The 19,122-nt window shown below is 35.4% G+C and overlaps 1 protein-coding gene across 1 annotated transcript in view; it reads left to right on the top strand.

Moving 5' to 3' along the window:
- The window catches only part of LOC117338914, an 88,673-nt gene that overhangs the window by 22,624 nt on the left and 46,927 nt on the right, over positions 1–19,122 (top strand). The window contains exons 30-49 of the mRNA XM_033900277.1: positions 308–559; positions 1,028–1,321; positions 2,977–3,174; positions 3,608–3,834; positions 4,456–4,866; positions 5,276–5,379; positions 5,825–5,981; positions 6,810–6,897; positions 7,304–7,522; positions 8,138–8,380; positions 9,572–9,792; positions 11,993–12,137; positions 12,831–13,228; positions 13,916–14,002; positions 14,477–14,585; positions 14,917–15,150; positions 15,589–15,855; positions 16,435–16,695; positions 18,050–18,459; positions 18,945–18,983. Coding sequence (XP_033756168.1) covers positions 308–559; positions 1,028–1,321; positions 2,977–3,174; positions 3,608–3,834; positions 4,456–4,866; positions 5,276–5,379; positions 5,825–5,981; positions 6,810–6,897; positions 7,304–7,522; positions 8,138–8,380; positions 9,572–9,792; positions 11,993–12,137; positions 12,831–13,228; positions 13,916–14,002; positions 14,477–14,585; positions 14,917–15,150; positions 15,589–15,855; positions 16,435–16,695; positions 18,050–18,459; positions 18,945–18,983 — 4,364 coding nt within the window. The remainder of the gene's footprint in view (positions 1–307; positions 560–1,027; positions 1,322–2,976; positions 3,175–3,607; positions 3,835–4,455; positions 4,867–5,275; positions 5,380–5,824; positions 5,982–6,809; positions 6,898–7,303; positions 7,523–8,137; positions 8,381–9,571; positions 9,793–11,992; positions 12,138–12,830; positions 13,229–13,915; positions 14,003–14,476; positions 14,586–14,916; positions 15,151–15,588; positions 15,856–16,434; positions 16,696–18,049; positions 18,460–18,944; positions 18,984–19,122) is intronic.

Below are 19,122 nucleotides of genomic sequence, written 5' to 3'. Positions count from 1 at the left end.
GGTCAGTCAAGTCATATGATAGGTCAGTTTTCGATAGCTGTCATAAGCAGCATGCAGTTTTATCCAGTGCCAACAGTGTTTTTATAAATCTATCTTATGTGACAAGCGAGGGGAAAAATGAAAAAGAAAAAAAACCGTGCAGTACTACGTACAACTCATCTATAATGTCTTGTTGTGTTTTATACCAAATTTTTGGCTTGGTTGATTTTTATGGGACCAGATTTTGTGTTGTTTATCTTCAGTCATCTGTCCAGCCATCAATTAGCAATTGTTTCATTGTTGCTTTAACTTCTGATTTGTCTTTCAGGAGTGCTCATGAATCTTACGAATGCGTATTGAAGTCTACAAAGAGCTGTAATTCTCTGACTCGAATCCGCTACCTCCGAATGTTAGAATGGATCGCCCGTCTGGGAATGTCAAGTGGTGTTTGTCCCATGGAAGATATGGGGATGGGTATGCACAGTGAGTGTGATTATGATGAAGCCATGGAATGTCTGGGCCATTTGAGTCAGTCCATTGTTTATCTACATGCCGGAGATTCCAGGGCAGCCCTTCTATCGTAAGTTGTATAAACTTTGATAATTCTATTTATGGTAATGTACATTATTGAAACATAATGGAGCAACACAAAAAAAAATATAAAAAAAATATGCAAAGATTGACAGAACTACTTTTTCCATTTTGTCAATATTTCCTGTATTTATCCACAAGCAATCTCCTGCCCACAAAAAAGCCTGCTTCATTTTTGCAGAATCATCAATTTTAAAATTGTTCGCTAGAAGTGGTTCTTAAATTATTAACCCCTAAACTTGAATACTACCTTTGAGGATAAATACAGTACATAAATTGTCAGAATTGCTTTTTACATTTTCCCACAGTTTACTATTGAAGTATTGATACTTATATGATGAATTGCTAAGTTCATTCTTTTTACAATTTTTGTGGGTTCAGTTGTTCATTATTATAAATGTGTTAATTCTTATGGTGGATTTATTCCAATGTACATTGTTTAATCAATTGTTTGTAGACCGCTGGGACCAGCTCAGATGTGCATTGCCGAGAAGACGTGGACATGTGAACCCCGCTTCAGGAAGATGGTTGAGAACACATATAACGACCTGAAGAACATCGCTGTTAGTGCAAGCATGTCTCGTCCTATGGAGACAATGAGGAGCGATGACAGGCAGATGGACATGGGTGATATGTGTCCTGATGAAGAGGATATGAAGTCAGGACCGTGCGACATAAAGTCAGCTATGTACTGTGTGAACTACCTACAGAGGAAACTTGCAAACATGGATTCTAATGAAGAAGCCTGCCAGTAAGTGATAATAATTTCGAAACAAAGACTTTAAGTGAAATGAGACTCATTATTCTGCATTCTCCAATAGATATTACCAGAGGTTGTCATAGGTTTGTACCGGGTACTCTAGTGAGACACTTATCACTCTATTGATGTGGTTTATGTGTTGGAAATATTGTTTATTCTTGTCATCTGTAATTTCGAAACTTTTATAAGTCAATACTTAGGGCAAATTTGTTGCAAATAAACTGGTTTAGGTTTGGGTTTATGGTTTAAACCTGGTTTTCAAAACGGTTTGTAAACTAAAACTGGTTTGCTCTTGAGAAACAAATGCGAAATTCTAGTTTTCAATATGGTGTCTTTGGGAGAAAAAGCTTCAGAGCAGTATTTGAAACGTTAATACCTCCTGAACGCACAAAAATCCCCCGAATCCCAAATTATGTTGAAGACATACTTCCACAATTCAATGCAATGACAGGGAAACGCATGTTTATTCTAGCAGACTTTCTTTCAAACACAAGGGAACACTGTCATACCAATGGGAAAACAATTATTAATATTTATAATTTATATTTTATTTGTCCAGTCAAATGACACTACAAGCCATAACTGGCAAGTTTGGAGCACGTAGCGCACTTCAAGAGCACATTCTGCATGTGTGTTGACAACATTCGCCATCTTGTTTTCAGAAACGAAACCTTCCAAACCACAACCGGTGGTGGTTTGAATGGTTTAATAAACTAGTTTAGGTTTATCAGAAACAAATGAATGAACCGTTTTCAGTTTAAATGTGGTTTGAAACTGGTTTACTCAACAAATGGAAAGTTTACAGAACCGGTTCGAAACTAAAACTGGTTTTAGGAGAACAAATTCGCCCTTAATAGAATGGTGAAGAACAGCATGTATCGCCTCCTACAGTGTACAAAGATTTAGCTTTTTGATTTTGATGCAATGGTAAGGAAATAGCAATTTCACATTAATTATGGCCCTTTGGTTTTGATACGCAAGTTTATCTGGTTGCAAGAGAATAGCATATCTCAATGAGTTACACTCCGTTTTTTTTATACTCAAGTTTGCTCACAGAGTTATGGCCCTTTGTTTTGATACCACTTTGTTTTGATACCCAAATTGGTTCACAGAGTTATGGCCCTTTGTTTTTGATACCCAAATTTGCTCACAGAGTTATGGCCCTTCGTTTATTATACCCAAATTTGCTCACAGAGTTATGGCCCTTTGTTTTTGATACCCATGTATGGTAGTAAGGCAATAGTAATTGATCACACTACTTTGCTTTGTTTGTGATAAAACAAGTTTCTTTCATTTTGGTCAGTTCTAGTATGTGTTCTAGACAGTTTCTCTCTTTTTTTTCTGTTCTCTTTTACAGCTCAATGGATTTACATTATCTACAGTAGCTACTGCTATTTTTGACACCACTAAATTTGATCTGTATCAGTCTTAATATTCTAAAGCTAAAGCCTTATCAGGATGTGTTGAGCTATTTTTTCACTGGTCATTATAAGCTCACTTTTTCCAGAGGACCACAGTGAGCTTATCCTGTTGCACAGCGTCTGTAATCCATCGTCCATCATCCAGTGTCTTGTACATATTTGGCATCCATACAGAAAACAATGACATCAATAATGAAAGAATATACCGTTGATTTCTACTTACAGTGACATGGCCACTGCACATACGTGTGTGAAGCGTAACATGATGGGCTGCAGATCTGAGGAGTCGAAAGGTGTGTGGGAGATGATGAAAGATATGTCAGAGAGGGTCTGGTGCCCAGCTCTCCAGTGTGACATGTGCAGTGCTAGATCATGTGTGAGGGACCTACATAGGGCTGTCATGCACAAGAAAGCTTCATGCCTGTAAGTAACTTTGTAAGATTTCTGATACTGCATTCTGGGTAATTTTCATTGTAGTTTTATTTCCACATCCTTCACCACTTCTTTGTCAAATTACTAACTAAAGATCTAACAAATTCTAAACAGAATAAGTGATTTTCCAGATTTGTTTACATGTGCAGGAAAAAACTACTGGCTACATACACAATACTTGGAAGGTTTTCGTTTTTACTCCTTTCCACAGTTAGACCTTGTCCCACTTCTATCCAGGGATATCACTTGTTTCCCAATTGTTGCGAAATGAATATTATTTACATTTTTAAAATTTTTCACTTGGATGTGATGAATGATTCATTATAACTACAGAAGAAATTCATAGAGAACATGATTCAGTATTTCATTAAAGAAGATAAGGTTTATTTACTACTTTTTATCTAAATCATATTCTTGATTTTAGTGATGTATGGAAGACCCAGGAATGTGTGAAGAAAAACATGGAGCACTGCGACGGGGAAAAGATGCATAATGTTTCCATGGAAATGCATATGGTGATGAAAAATGTGACTGCCTCCGTTTGTGAATTCCCAAATGTGGATATCAATGATTGTACAGTAGGATTTGCCCAGGTTGCTCACAAGATCCTCGGATTTGGGTTTGACTTTGAGGATTTAATGATGTCAAAGGGTGAGTTGATTAAGTCCATAGTCCTATTGCTAAAGTATTAAGTTTTAACTGGTAACTAAAGCTTTAACTCAGCATCAGTTTGACTCTCTGAAAAGTTTGAAGCTTTTGGATAGTTATATACAGCATGTCATACATTGATGAAAGGAATGTTGAAATTAGTAGAATTTTTTTGATATTTTATTGTATCTATTATTAAATCTATCCCTTGAAGACTATGGGATTACTTTTTAAATTTTCTTTGAGGTAAGTTATCTTCATGCTACTTTTTATGTGGCCTAAATTATCCTGAAATCTTCTTTTTTAAATTTAAAATGAATAAGGATGTTACCAGTCATAGACTTGTTTATAGATGCTATTGAACCTGGTCCTACCTCTATTGTGTTCGGTCCCCCATTGTGTTATGTATGACAAGTTTGATAGTGAATTATAATATATTGAAACATGCATTACACTCTTAAGGCGATTGACGTTTTAATTATCAGTTAGAATTAAGTATGAAATGACAGTGATTTGGCACTTAAGTTGTTCTGTGGATATTGGACCTAGAAAACCGGTTTATTTACCAAAAAATTTGTCAGAATAATATTTTTAGTAAAACTAATGTAAGTTGTACTTTTACAGATATGGACGATGATTCAATGGATGACAAAACTGATATGAGTTACGATGACAAGGACGAGAGGGATGATAATAAGTATGAGGATGATAAGAATGTTACAAAACCTGTAACTCCTGTACAACCAACAGCACCTACCAAAAATGATACGATGGGAGATAAACCTGACATGTTGAATGGCAGACAGATCCTGTTTTTGGAGAGGATGTTCACCCTTGTAGGAGGAATGAAGAGAGGAGATGATTGTAAGATGGGAGCGATGAAAGATGATGACAGTATGGAGTCCATGTGTCATATGGCGTTGATGTCCTGGCACTGTGTTGAGTCGCACCTCAACGAGGTTCCCGAGGGAATGCGATCTATTGCAAAAACATCACTAAATCTTCTAGGGGAGGCTATTTCGGCAAAATGTACAAGTAAGTTATTGATTTCATGAATCATGGAGTTTAATTTAGCAAAAAAATCAAAATACCTTGTATTGTAGACTTAAAATGTTGTCTGATTTGAAGCTGATTTGAAGGACATAAATGACCTTGATAACCAATTATTGCATGTTCTTTTTAATCTGATTATTGCTGCAAAATGCTTTTTTGGAACCTCAGAATACAATGCTGTCCAGACAGTGTGATGTTTTTATATTCATTGGTGTGGAAATTCACATTTCTGATCCTAATAACAAATGAATGATAATTAATTTTAATGTATTATATATCAAATTACATCTCATGAAGATGTACCTGTCGTTGAATATGTATGGAAATATGATATATCGATATTGCTATTTTTTCTCTCCCTTTGTAAATGCTGTTTGTTCTGCTGTTACAGAGGAGACTCAGAAGGAGCCAATGATGTGCTTCAGTTGCAAAGATGCTCGCTCGAATGAAGAGTGTAATGCTCAACAGCCCCAGAAATGCCATGGAGACCGACAGGTAACAACTTAGTCAAATCCTATGGATCAACCAGCTTATCTCATTCAAACATTATGGTCTGATGCTGATTGTTAAATAGGATTTTGCAGGGAAAATAGCAATCTATGACAGTTTAAATAATATTTGCTTTTTGTAAAAAGAAATGAAATTTAATTGAATTTTAAGATTTATACAAGTTATTCCGAGTCATCTAACGTATGGCTTCATTTCTTGGTTTTATGCTGCTTTGATTTTATTGGGGTGGCATAATTCCAAATCAATGACTTATCTTAAGAATTCCTCGACAGATTTACTTTATATTTACAATGTAATATTATTGTGTAGGATCAGGGACATTTATGTCTTGCAGACATTTTCTAGTTTACCTTAAAAATGCTTGAGAATGGTTAATTTGCTCTAGAAACCTGTAGATATTGGATGGATAATATTTAATTATTCCTTGCAGTCATGTTACACTGTGGTAGATAATGGCCGTATCAGCAAGGGTTGTACCTACCGAGTGCCCCTCCAGCAGACCTCTGAATGTGTGAATTACGGCAGGAAGTGTATGCATATCTGTGACAAGTCGCAGTGTAACTGGCAACAACACACTGCCCTCATTGGTAAGTGGCATGGCATTATAAGTGATATTGTGGAAATCTCTTACTTTCATTACACTGACAGAACACTAAGGGTTACACAAAACAAATTATATGTACTTAACCAGTACTGTATATCAGATTTCACGAATTCTTTACATCATGAACTTACCTCTTCAGACATATTCACAAAGACATGATTTCACTGATCTAGAAATTACTTTAAATTCACGAATGGTGAGCTTTTAGAGTCCTAGACACTGCAGGACTCCTTTATCAGTAGAAGATAGCTTGGTTGCCATCCAGGTGTTGTTTTCAAACATGTACAAATAATCACGAAGGATTTGAATTTGTGTGACCCTTCTCTTAACAGTAGCTAACTAATCTGACTGTACTTAGTTTACATAAAAAGAACTTTTCTTTTTACTCATTTACAGTCTAGAATTATGCATATTCACCATGAGATCTGATTTCACAATTGTTTTGATAATTTCATAGTAAACTGTACAACTCTCAAGGTCTTTCATCTCGACTCGGGGATGTTTTGGAAGAATGAATTACCGCTTTAAGTGCCCTTCACTTCACAGTTGTAATATTTTGACAGATTACAATTTATTTTTAGTTGAGGGTCATTATCTTGTTTAGATATAGATGAGGTATGGAGATAGTTCTTGTGAATGTGTTTACACGATCATGTGTCTTCAAAATTTTGAGAAATTTGATTGATCTTGTGTGCCATTTCTTTATTACAAAGCTAAGAAAATATTTCTGTGGAATATATCTTTTGTTGTAATTAATTGATTGTACTTTTAGTAATTTTCTATGTTTTGAGAGTCAGTATTATTGTTACAGACCCACCAACCTGTAACAAGCGTGCTGCGACTTTGTGTGGTATGACCCTTGTTAGTGATATGCTTCGTTCTTCACACCTCAATTGTGGGTAAGTAGTAGCTTTGTTTGTAACAATGTTGTATGGACCTGCAATCCCAGAGGATATACAACATTTCCTTTATCATCAATATTTTGTCATCATACTACATGTATTTGTAAATTTGTTACAGAAATGCAAATTCTAATGTTTATAAAACATTCCTTTTTTGTGAAATTTTCAAAATTATCAATTCAGAGGTAAAATGTCATTGGAACTTTTAGTAGTTGCCAATTCGAATAGTCTCACTATTGTTGAATTATTAGGATACAAAATTAATTTTTATCACATAACTGACCCATTCATAAATATCCTAACATACATGTTTAAGAACACTTCTGTTATGACATCAGCGATTAAGATTTTTAATTTTTAGTTTTGTTTTCATATTAAATTTTTCTTTTTTTTTTCACTCCAGCATGGCTATGAAAGCTCTGAACTGTGTGAAACACTTCACCAAAGACTGTATGTCTCACAAGGAGGCGATGATGAGTAAACATGCAGAGATGGCTCTCCATAGTCCTGCCATGATGCGTTGCTATGCCAAGGATGAACCTTGTAAATGTGGTTACTGCAGCACTGTGTCTTTGGCTCGCGTCCAGCACAACGTCTACCTCACCAGGGCCGAGAAATGCATGTAGGTGTTAGTCATGTAACGAAGCGTTTTCTCTATGTTTCATGCAGTTTTTTCTTGGACCTTAATCTGAAAATAAACGCCATTGATCATGCATTTCATCTTATAGTTTACAATGTTAATGTAAGAATTTAAAAGGAAACAATTTTCATTTCTGTTATTAGTCATCATAATAATATACTGATAATGTTATGACTGTGATGTGAAATTCGTTAATTTATTGAACTGTACCATGTGGTACCGATTTGTATCGCTAAATTAAAAGTTTATTTGACATATTAGCAAAGTTTAAAAATTATTGGAATGTATAGTAGTACAATTGTTTTGGATGGAGAATAAATACCTAATGTATATTGTAAACCTACTTCTTTTTCTATACTCGAATTTTAGCTTAAAACCAATGAACTAATTAAAAACCGGTTACCGTAATGATGAATCAGCAATCCATCTGTGGTTGCCATAGAAACCAATGTAGATTTAGAGGAATGCTTCCAGTCTGAACAATGCCAAATATGTGTGTTTACAGCATGTGGCACTGACAATGTTTGGAATCAATCTACTGGAAAAGAAGTGTTTAACATATTCAATTGATTTGATTTTGATCTATTTGGTTATCAGGTGGGCCAAAACTTCACAAGATGAGGTGATAAATGCTCTACTGACTGAAGACTGTCACTTTGATGATGCATACCAGCTTTCAGCTGACATCAAGATGGTGAGAAGTGTGATGGCCGATACCTGTCACGAATCTCCGAAGCCAAAGTGTGACTTGGAAGGTGCTGGAAAATGTATGGAGCTCTCGTTTCTTGAACACTTTGTAGCAATGAAACTTGATGAACATGACAGGATGCGTTTCTGCGGGTAAGAACCGTTACATTCGTATAATAGTGTCACTTAACAATATCACAGTTGTATCCTAAACACAATTTAATACAAATTAATACTATACACCATGCATAGAATTTCTATATTTCTCGAGTCCTCTCAAGGGAAAATATATCTACATGCATGTATTTTAATAATAGTCGGTATACAGTAGCAAGTGCATAACACCAAAGTTAATCAGTGCTCTTTATCGGCTTTATTCTTTGAGGGATTTTGATCAATATTCGCAAAATGATAAAGGACAATAATTTCTTTGGAAAGATAAAGTTTCAGAGTTTTTGGTCTAGGTTACTAACTTTTTTCAGTGGGGACTTGTTACATAATACTAGGTACATGTACCAGTTGTATTAAGAGTAAGTGTAATACCAGGGGAAAAAATATCGCAGGTAATGATTGCCATTCCTTTAAATACGTGGTTCAAGCTTTGTACCAACAATATCACTGGAAATTTCTGCTACAATTAAAAGGTTTTTTTGGCTGTTTTCAATTTTTAAAGAAAAAAAAAGAAATTTTTGCACAATTTTTAGCTCACCATCATCAGAAAATTTGGGTTTCGATCAGAAAAACAAAATGTAGGATGGAGTCCAACTTGGATTTTGAGAATTGAAGATGGTTTCATAAAAAGTATTGGAGTGGTATTCCTTAAATTTCATTTGAAGGTTCCCCTTGGATACCTTGTTTTGCCAATTGGATTTATGATTTTGATCAGAAAAACAAAATGGCCAACAGACTGCCATCTTGGATTTCAATAACACTGATATTTGTTATCTCTATTGTTTGTTAAGTACGGGGGTGATATAAGAATTAGGATTTTTGATCAGAAAAGCAAAAAGGTCAGTCTGACATAGAACAAATAAAAATTTAATGGTGGGCGTAAGAATCCCTTGGGGATCAGTAGTTTTATTAATCAGATTATATGTAGATTTTACTAAAATAAGGTGTTGAATTTTTTGTTTTTGGCAGTCTTTCTCTAACCTTGAATAAAGTGAAAAATAGAATTCCTTTGAAATAATACTAATTTTACAGAAACATCCAATGTGAACAAATCTTGAAGTCTATAAGAAACAAAATTTACAACGATGAGCTCATTTAAATATTGATATGTATTTTGTTTTCCATTATATTTTAAGAATCATTTAATTGTTATATTGGGTGTGTGTTTTACAGAACTACCTACAAAACTTTGCTTTGTGTCCGTTGGTTCACTGAAGATTGTGATGCAACCGTGTTCAATGCGGCGATGGCATCAATCAATGATATGCTGATGAAACTGAAGGCGCGCTGTGACCTTGGCAACCTTGGCAACTCGAATGACTACTACAAAGACCTTGGTGATTTGACTGCGGTGATGCAGGAGAAAATGACTGACAAAATCAATTTCCTCCAGTGTAAGTTTCCTTCGGTTACAGAAATTCCAGAACATTATGAACGCTTATTCTCAGTCCTCATCAAGGGACCGGTGTCCAAGCCTTAATGGTTCACTTGTCAGCTGTCCTTATTCTCAGTCCTCATCAAGGGACCGGTGTCCAAGCCTTAATAGTTCACTTGTCAGCTGTCCTTATTGAGGAAATAGTTTCAGAAATTTACTATATTCAAAATTTCATTTGCCAATTTGGATAACTAAATACTTATACTTAAAATTATGGAAGAAATATATCCGAACAAATCTTGTAATGATGTGCAGTATCACTTGTCAAAACTGTCTATTCTGGCTTTATTGTTTGGTTCCAGCATTTTCTCTCTTAAATTAGAGTAGTTGAAGCCTGTATAACCCGGAACCTGTCTATTCTGAAAATCTGTGTTTAACTGATCGTGGTATAAGTACTATGCTTCTTAAATTGACCTGGTCAGACTGCCCGTCATGTTTTCTAAACAAGCAATAATCTAAACAAACAAATCCAAAGACCTTTACAATTATCGATTATTCAAGGTCATGGCGGTATTTCTGGTAATGAAAGTGCTCACAAGTGAGAGTACTTTTAAAATGTTCTCTTTGAAAATAAATCAGATGCTTTGTTTTGAGTGAACAATTAATAAAGAGTGCTCAGATTTTGATGATGAGGATGATCAAGAACATGTAGTGAAGGTGTGATATAGAGATAGTTCAAGTAACTGAGGAGATTTGCTGTGTAAAGTTACGTGTGATATAGAGATAGTGTTAGTAACTGAGGAGGTATGCTGTGTAAAGTTATATGTGATATAGAGACAGTGTTAGTAACTGAGGAGATATGCTGTGTAAAGTTATATGTGATATAGAGATGGCGTTAGTAACTGAGGAGATATGCTTTGTAAAGTTACGTGTGATATAGAGATAGTGTTAGTAACTGAGGAGATATGCTGTGTAAAGTTATATGTGATATAGAGATAGTGTTAGTAACTGAGGAGATATGCTGTGTAAAGTTACGTGTGATATAGAGACAGTGTTAGTACGTAACTGAGGAGATATGCTGTGTAAAGTTACGTGTGATATAGAGATAGTGTTAGTAACTGAGGAGGTATTCTGTGTAAAGTTACGTGTGATATAGAGATAGTGTTAGTTTCTGAGGAGGTATGGTGTGTAAAGTTACGTGTGATATAGAGATAGTGTTAGTTATTAGGAGGTATGCTTTGTAAAGTTACGTGTGATATAGAGATAGTTCAAGTTCCTGAGGAGATATGCTTTGTAAAGTTACGTGTGATATAGAGATGGTATTAGTAACTGAAGAGATATGCTGTGTAAAGTTACGTGTGATATAGAGATAGTGTTAGTAACTGAGGAGGTATTCTGTGTAAAGTTACGTGTGATATAGAGATAGTGTTAGTAACTGAGGAGGTATTCTGTGTAAAGTTACGTGTGATATAGAGATAGTGTTAGTAACTGAGGAGATATGCTATGTAAAGTTACGTGTGATATAGAGACAGTGTTAGTAACTGAGGAGATATGCTGTGTAAAGTTATGTGTGATATAGAGACAGTGTTAGTAACTGAGGAGATATGCTGTGTAAAGTTACGTGTGATATAGAGATAGTGTTAGTATCTGAGGAGGTATGGTGTGTAAAGTTACGTGTGATATAGAGATAGTTCAAGTTCCTGAGGAGATATGCTTTGTAAAGTTACGTGTGATATAGAGATAGTTCAAGTTCCTGAGGAGATATGCTTTGTAAAGTTACGTGTGATATAGAGATAGTTCAAGTTCCTGAGGAGATATGCTTTGTAAAGTTACGTGTGATATAGAGATAGTGTTAGTAACTGAGGAGATATGCTGTGTAAAGTTACATGTGATATAGAGATAGTTCAAGTTCCTGAGGAGATATGCTTTGTAAAGTTACGTGTGATATAGAGATAGTGTTAGTAACTGAGGAGATATGCTTTGTAAAGTTACGTGTGATATAGAGATAGTGTTAGTAACTGAGGAGATATGCTGTGTAAAGTTACGTGTGATATAGAGATTGTGTTAGTAACTGAGGAGATATGCTTTAATAACATATTCATCAAAGATTTCCACTTTTAAAAACCCACACTTAAGATGTATTTATACGTACATAGAGTCTTTATTGCCATGTAACCTACATCTGTTGTACAACTTTGACCGTGATTTTATGTTGACAGATGGTTTTGGCGATACCGTCTACATGATGGGAGAAGTTATGAAGGCGATGTATACTCCCGCTGTTGGATGTAATATAGGTTTAGCTTTCCGTAACTGTTTCACTGGATTAGACAGTATGGATAAGAAAAGCGACGCCTATTGTACGTAAGTATTGGATTCTATAGCCTCCCATCGTCTAAGTGGGATCAATTGTAATTGACTCAACCTCAAAATTTGACTCTCTTCTATACAGTATATACTGTAATATGTATTTGTTGAAGAATCCTGGTATACTAGCTACTGGGTCTCATAATGCTGGAACACTGAATGATACATTTCTTTTTTTTCTTGTTGATAAATCATAATTTACTTTGTATTTCAAGTGACAATATATCAGATTTGTAATTGCTGTCTATTGCTGAAAGCCATTTCTTGACGGTTTTATTCTACTTTGAAATATAATAAATTATTTTAAAATTTAGATGAAATTATAACATATTTGATATCCAAAAGTCTTCCTCTCTCCAAACACACCCACAAGAATCTACAAGCGACTAAATAACTTACCGGTCACAACTTTGGAATGAAGTAAACAGCAATATCAACAATAGAAACGATTGGGATATTTTTGCTGTGGTTATATTTTGGTTTCATTTGGTCACTGGCATGAGCTACATTATAAAAATAGAGGAGAACCTTTATAGCCAAAATTTGACCCAGGTGTGGTGGAAATGCCAAAAAACATTTTGAAAAAAATAGCAAAATTATTCCGACACCAAAATATCCCAATTAACAGTATATAGGTCTTCTTGGCATGTTGTTATATTACACTGAATTTTATGTTCCTTTATTTTGCAGTGGTGTGACTATGGCTGCTGGTTGTGTAAGTTCACAAACCACACAATGTCTCCTGATCCAGAAAGCTCCTGCTATGTATGTTTTACATAATATGGTGGATTATAGTTCTGACTCCTGCAGTGCTCGCCGAGTTATTCAAGAGATGTCTCAGGATTACATGACAGACCCATACAGAGATATTGCTGTCTGTGTTGTCAATTTCACAAGCGTAATGCATGATAATTATGTTAACCTTCGTCCAGAATCTATTTATAGTATGTGCGAAGCTGCATTCATGATGGACACCTGCATCTACAACTCTCCTCTCCCTCGCGTTGGGAAAGTATACCAATCAAGTCTAGCCTCCTTCTCTCATCATTTGTTGGACCAAGCCTGCTCAGCAGTCCCAAATAAACCTAGTAAGTGTCCTACCACAAGCTGTAGTCGAAGTTCAGTGTTGAATTTTTCTGTTGTCTGGTCTTAAAATGGCATTTGGCTACAGTAGCTCAGTCGGTTAGAGTGCCGGCCATGTTACTTCAGGTGAAGATCGAAGGTACGTGGTTCGAATCTCTGACCCATGTTTTTTGTTTCTCGGGAAGCTGTGGTGGTTGTGTGTTTGGGAAAGACACTTTACCCTAATTGTTTTGGATGGCATGCAATGATAATGTCTACTTAAAGTTACTACATCACTGACAGTGTATACACTGCTTGTTGCAAAAAATACATAAAATGTATCATGATCAACATTTCTTCATATTAATTAACATACTGGAAAATGACAGTTTCTGTTTGGGAAAAATTGGAGAAATAAAGCAAAATTCTCTAGGGGGGGGGGGGGGGGGGGGGGGGCTGTATTTGGCCCCAAATGCATCCTAAGAAAATCACTGGAAATATACACCAGCCTATTTCTTGATTTCAACCGATTTAATTACCCTTTTGTTGCCAATGTAGTGTCCTTAAATAAGTGAGATAAATTAGAAAATTTACCACACACTGTCTTAACTGACAAAATGATGCCCTACAGGGTGTTGTCGACAAGTTGTACTTGATTTATAAATCTGATTTTGCATCGTTTACATTACACATGATAACTAATTTGTTTGCAGTGAAATGTGCAGATGATGACCTGCTCTGTCAATTACTGATGAGTAATGCTACACAGTCGATGGACTTCTCCTGGATGTACACACCAGGTTGGTATGATACTACTTATTACTTAGCTAAATTATATATATATACATTTTTAGTTATAATACTCAATAATTGGAGAATACTTTAACGCCTTTCTTTGTCAGAATTCTTCTCTCAGATCTCTATGTGCAAAAGTGCATATACATAATGTTGTAAAAAAATTGTCAAAGCAAGCGCATTGTAGGTCAGAACAGACAGAAAGTAGGTCAGAACAGACACAAAGTAGGTCAGCAGAGAGTAAAAGTAGGCCTAAACAGACAGAAAGTAGGTCAGAGCAGAGAGTAAAAGTTGGCCTGAACAGACAGAAAGTAGAGAATTCAGTGAACACAATGAAAACAGTTCAAATTTCTACATGCAGACATTTTGAATATAAGTGGTTTCTACGTCTCCCTTTGTCTAGTACTGGAGATATTCCCTGTGTATAAAAAACGAGTAAAATTAATGTAACATTTATCCATGGTTATTTGTATCCTCAGAGCCTTCCAGCTGTGACATTGAGGGAGCAAGTCTTTGTATCAGCAGCCAGATCCTGCGGATAATGTCTGGCTCTTTCTCCAACATGGACGAATTTTCAAGCATCTGCTGGTGGGTCTTTATCTACCTGGATCACCATTGTGAAAAATTAATGTATACTTAATTGATTTGAAAATGAAGGGTTGGGGTTGGATTTGAGGATTGAAGGGCTTATTTGATTCTAAATCCTTTTATGAGAAGTATAAATATGTAGGGCTTTATATCCTCTAAAGATTTAGTAAATACACATTGGCATGACATTAATCAAGCAGAATTAAAGTCTAAACAAATTTGATTACATCCTTTTACAAAAGTCTTCTTCTAGGCTTTTAATGACCTTGATTAATGAGTAAGTAAATCTTAATATTATTTTAAAGGTGAGATCTTTTTTCCATTTTTAAAGGGAACAACTGACAGTTGCATCCTGTGTCGAGTCAAAAATGCAAACCTGTTCTGCAGCAAGACGCGAGTTCTTTGCCGGCACTGTGGAATGGTTACGGGATTCAATAGCTGTTGGGTGCGACATGGTGACGGACTTGAGGTTACCTAACTGTTCCATAGCTAAGGAATGCATTGATGATATGGCCAGTTATAGTGTTAGTCCTGAGGGTTACATGAACAGGCCCAAGATGTGCTGGTAAGTTATGTTTTATGTCATTAGTCCTCTACCAATAGTTGAGTTTTGTTTTATAAAATCAGTATTAAAAGCCATCGATACATGTACATGTATAATACTCTATAGCTATTGTCATTTACTAAAATCAAAATCATGCATGCATGTTTTGATTTGTGTTGTTAATCTTAAGAAAGTTTTTATCAAATCCTTAGCCCATATGTAAAGAGCAAGATTTTTATTAACATTAATGTTGTAGGAGTGTAAGTTAGACCTCTTAAGGTGAATTTTTTATGTTAAGTTCATACGAGCTTGTCCTACTTAAACCTCATACACTGCTTCAATAAAAAGCCTTCATGCAAGTCTAATTATCTTCCATTAGTCATTACTTCAATGTGTATCAAGAGGATATGAACTGCTTTGCTGTAAGTAGAAAAATAATCATATAAATAATGTTTACAGGAAACTGGAAAAGACTGTCAACTGTGTCTACCAACATGCCATCTTCTGCACTGCATCAGAAATGGCTGTGGTACAGGAAGGTATTCAGCTGGTTGGAAATCTTACCAAACAATTCTGTCCTTATTCATCTGATTCCCTCTGTGAGCTGAGCATGATGACACCTTATAATCCAGCTGCTACATGTGCTGAAGCCAGTATGAGGCAGTGTGTATTCACCTTCTTCTACCAGACCATGAACAAACAGCTGACTGAGGCTGAATACTGCACGTAAGTATGCTTAATTGCATAACTGCAAGTATGACAAACTGATTTACACCTGATTAGATTTTGGTGGTCATCGGTAACACCACAGGACCGATTTCATCTATATTCACAGCATAGCAACACAAGTTTTTAACCTGATTTAATTTCAATGGTCATAAGTCAAGGTTAAAGGTAATTTTAGAATAACATGCTGGTACATGTGAAATCTCTTACACCCCTCGACAGATCTAGTTTATTGGTGAGGTTGGTGGGGATATACCATTGAGAGTCACCAATCACTTTGCTTTTATTTTTAATAAGTTGGGACAATGATGAATTGATACACCCACATTATTTGCTGTGTATTAATAGGAATAGATTACTGGTATAGAATGTGTAATTATCACAATCATAATTTATTGTAATACTTCAAGCACAAAAAAAACCTTAAATAAGACTACAGCTAATACAATGTGTACATATACAGAGTACAACTTTACAACAGAGAGCTAACTTTTCTATGAGCTATAGCTAGTACAGTTGACAGAACTTTCTGTGAATTAACAAGGTTAATTCATAGCCAGAGTTTTGTTTTCTTTACAGGAAACAAAGAACTGCAGAGTCCTGTATAAAGAACAACTCCACCAACTGTGCACCTTACATGGTATTGGAAATGAAACAGGCAATGAGACCTGGCATTGCAGCAAGTGGATTCTCCTGTCCAAGTAACCATATGGACTATGATGCTATGTGTCCAGTGTATGATAACTGCTCAGTGTCGGAATCTGTCCTCAAAATCAACAGCATGTATGAAAAAGCTGTTCAGGGCAAGACGGATGGAAAGAGTAATATTGAACTTTGCAGGTAAGATTTTTACATCCCTATTGTTGTGTTTTTCAAAGAGTTTCAAAGAAGTTTCCCCATAGAGTGATTGTATGATTGAATGTATGTGTGGCTTGGAGATTTAGGTCTATTCCGATCACCTTTTGTGTGTTGTGCGTCCGTAAACAATTTACATTTTCAACTCCTCAGAAACACCTGAACCAATTTCTGTGATATTTTGCGGAAATCTTTCATGGCCAAAGGTAGAACTAAAATTGTGAATTATATGGTCCCTACCACCCAGGGGACTGAGGGACGGGCAAAAAGGGGTAGAATTGAAATCTTAAAAATCACCTTCTCAAGACACAAATAACGTAGAATCAAAAATTCCTCATAGATTGAAGGTTCTTAAGGTGCTTTACCAAAATTGTGAATTTCATGACTCCTACGTTTGCCCCTGGGAAGGGTAAACTACTATTGAATATATAGTTTATATATTATAGTTGTTGAATTTCTTTTGGAATTAATTTTAACTTTGTTAGAATTACCAGTATTGGATGACAGTTTGATGGTTAGTTAGAATTACCAGTATCGGATGACAGTTTGATGGTTAGTTAGAATTACCAGTATCGGATGACAGTTTGATGGTTAGTTAGAATTACCAGTATTGGATGACAGTTTGATGGTTAGTTAGAATTACCAGTATTGGATGACAGTTTGATGGTTAGTTAGAATTACCAGTATCGGATGACAGTTTGATGGTTAGTTAGAATTACCAGTATTGGATGACAGTTTGATGGTTAGTTAGAATTACCAGTATCGGATGACAGTTTGATGGTTAGTTAGAATTACCAGTATTGGATGACAGTTTGATGGTTAGTTAGAATTACCAGTATCGGATGACAGTTTGATGGTTAGCTAGAATTACCAGTATCGGATGACAGTTTGATGGTTAGTTAGAATTACCAGTATCGAATGACAGTTTGATGGTTAGTTAGAATTACCAGTATCGGATGACAGTTTGATGGTTAGTTAGCACATGTTGGCCTGACTGACCCCCAGGGGCTGATGGTCAAAAAGGGGAAATTGACTGAAATAATTCAGGACTTCAGAATTAAGGGAACTGATAAAAAAATTTAAATGTTAAATGTCAATGCAATTTTTAAGATGTTTGACTGATTTTCATGCCACCCCCCCTCAAAAAAATGTAACAGACTAGTTAAGAAAAATGCTTGCATTGAGAAATTATTTCAATTTTCTTAATCATGTACACATATACGCAGATTTTCCAATGCTGGGATATTTGAAATGATTAGCAAAAGTAAGAAAAAAGGTGAGATAAACCACTGGTCAATGTTAATTTTTTAAACATTACTGTATTTTCATTCTTTTACAGCTCTATAGCAGTCGACATGTCTGTTCTCACCTCAGAATTAATGGAATGTAACCCGCTGGAGATTGCCATGGTCAACAAAGTACTTAGCAACATTCAGCTGGCTCTCCAGTTTGTGTATGGCTTGCAATGTACAAGCCTTACGCCATTCACCAGTGTCTTACAGTCTGACGACCCACTCTATGGAGAATTGGAAACCTGTTTTAACACATTATACACCAGTCTTCAAGATTCCACGATAAATCCCGTTTATGGGTTCTACGATATCTGTGAGACAGCTATGGCTTTTAATAGCTGTATGTCCATGTTGGGCATGCCTGTAGACCGTCCCGTTGAAAGGGTGATCCATAATGTGTTCAGGGGTCATATGAGAAACATTCAGGAGTTCATTACCATGAGCTGCTTACCAATCAGTAAGTTGGGGTGCAATATTCAAATGTGTGTATATGGAAATATTATATAATGTTATGAACTGCAAAATATCATCAAAAGCTAATTCCAAAGAAGAAAAAAAAAAAAAAAAAAAAGTTGGAAACTTGGAGTGCAATATTCAAATATGTGCATATTGAAATATTGATAAATTGTTATGAATCATCAAAAGTTAATTTAAGGCAAAACAAGTAAGGAAAAGAAAGAGTAACATGGTGTTCATATATGTTTAATTGGAAGTATAATGTGTTATTAACTTGAAAAAAAAAATTGTTATAAATTTATTTTAAAGACCAAAGTACATATTAGAATTTTGAATATGAAATACAAAATCATGTCATCATCAATAAATTTTTTTTTTTTTGTGTTTTAACTCTTTCTGTATGACAACTTTCAATATTTACCTGGTTTTCTGTGAAATTCATAGTTTCTTATACCTGATATTAATTGATATTGTTTGTCTTGGCAGAGATTACAAATCACACTGTGAAGCTCACAAAGACAGATGGTAAGTCATATCATTGATTGTAATTCTCATGTGATTGTATATTATCATAGTTCAGTTTAAGAAGTACTCTACATGTAGTGAGTTAGAAACCTCAAAACTTGACGACCAAACCCCCCCCCCCCCCCCCCCCCCCAATGGA

Source organism: Pecten maximus, chromosome 12 (assembly GCF_902652985.1).
Source record: "Pecten maximus chromosome 12, xPecMax1.1, whole genome shotgun sequence".
NCBI lineage: Eukaryota > Metazoa > Mollusca > Bivalvia > Pectinida > Pectinidae > Pecten > Pecten maximus.
The sequence above is the reverse complement of the archived record's forward strand: the minus strand, read 5'-3'. Positions and strand labels throughout refer to the sequence as shown.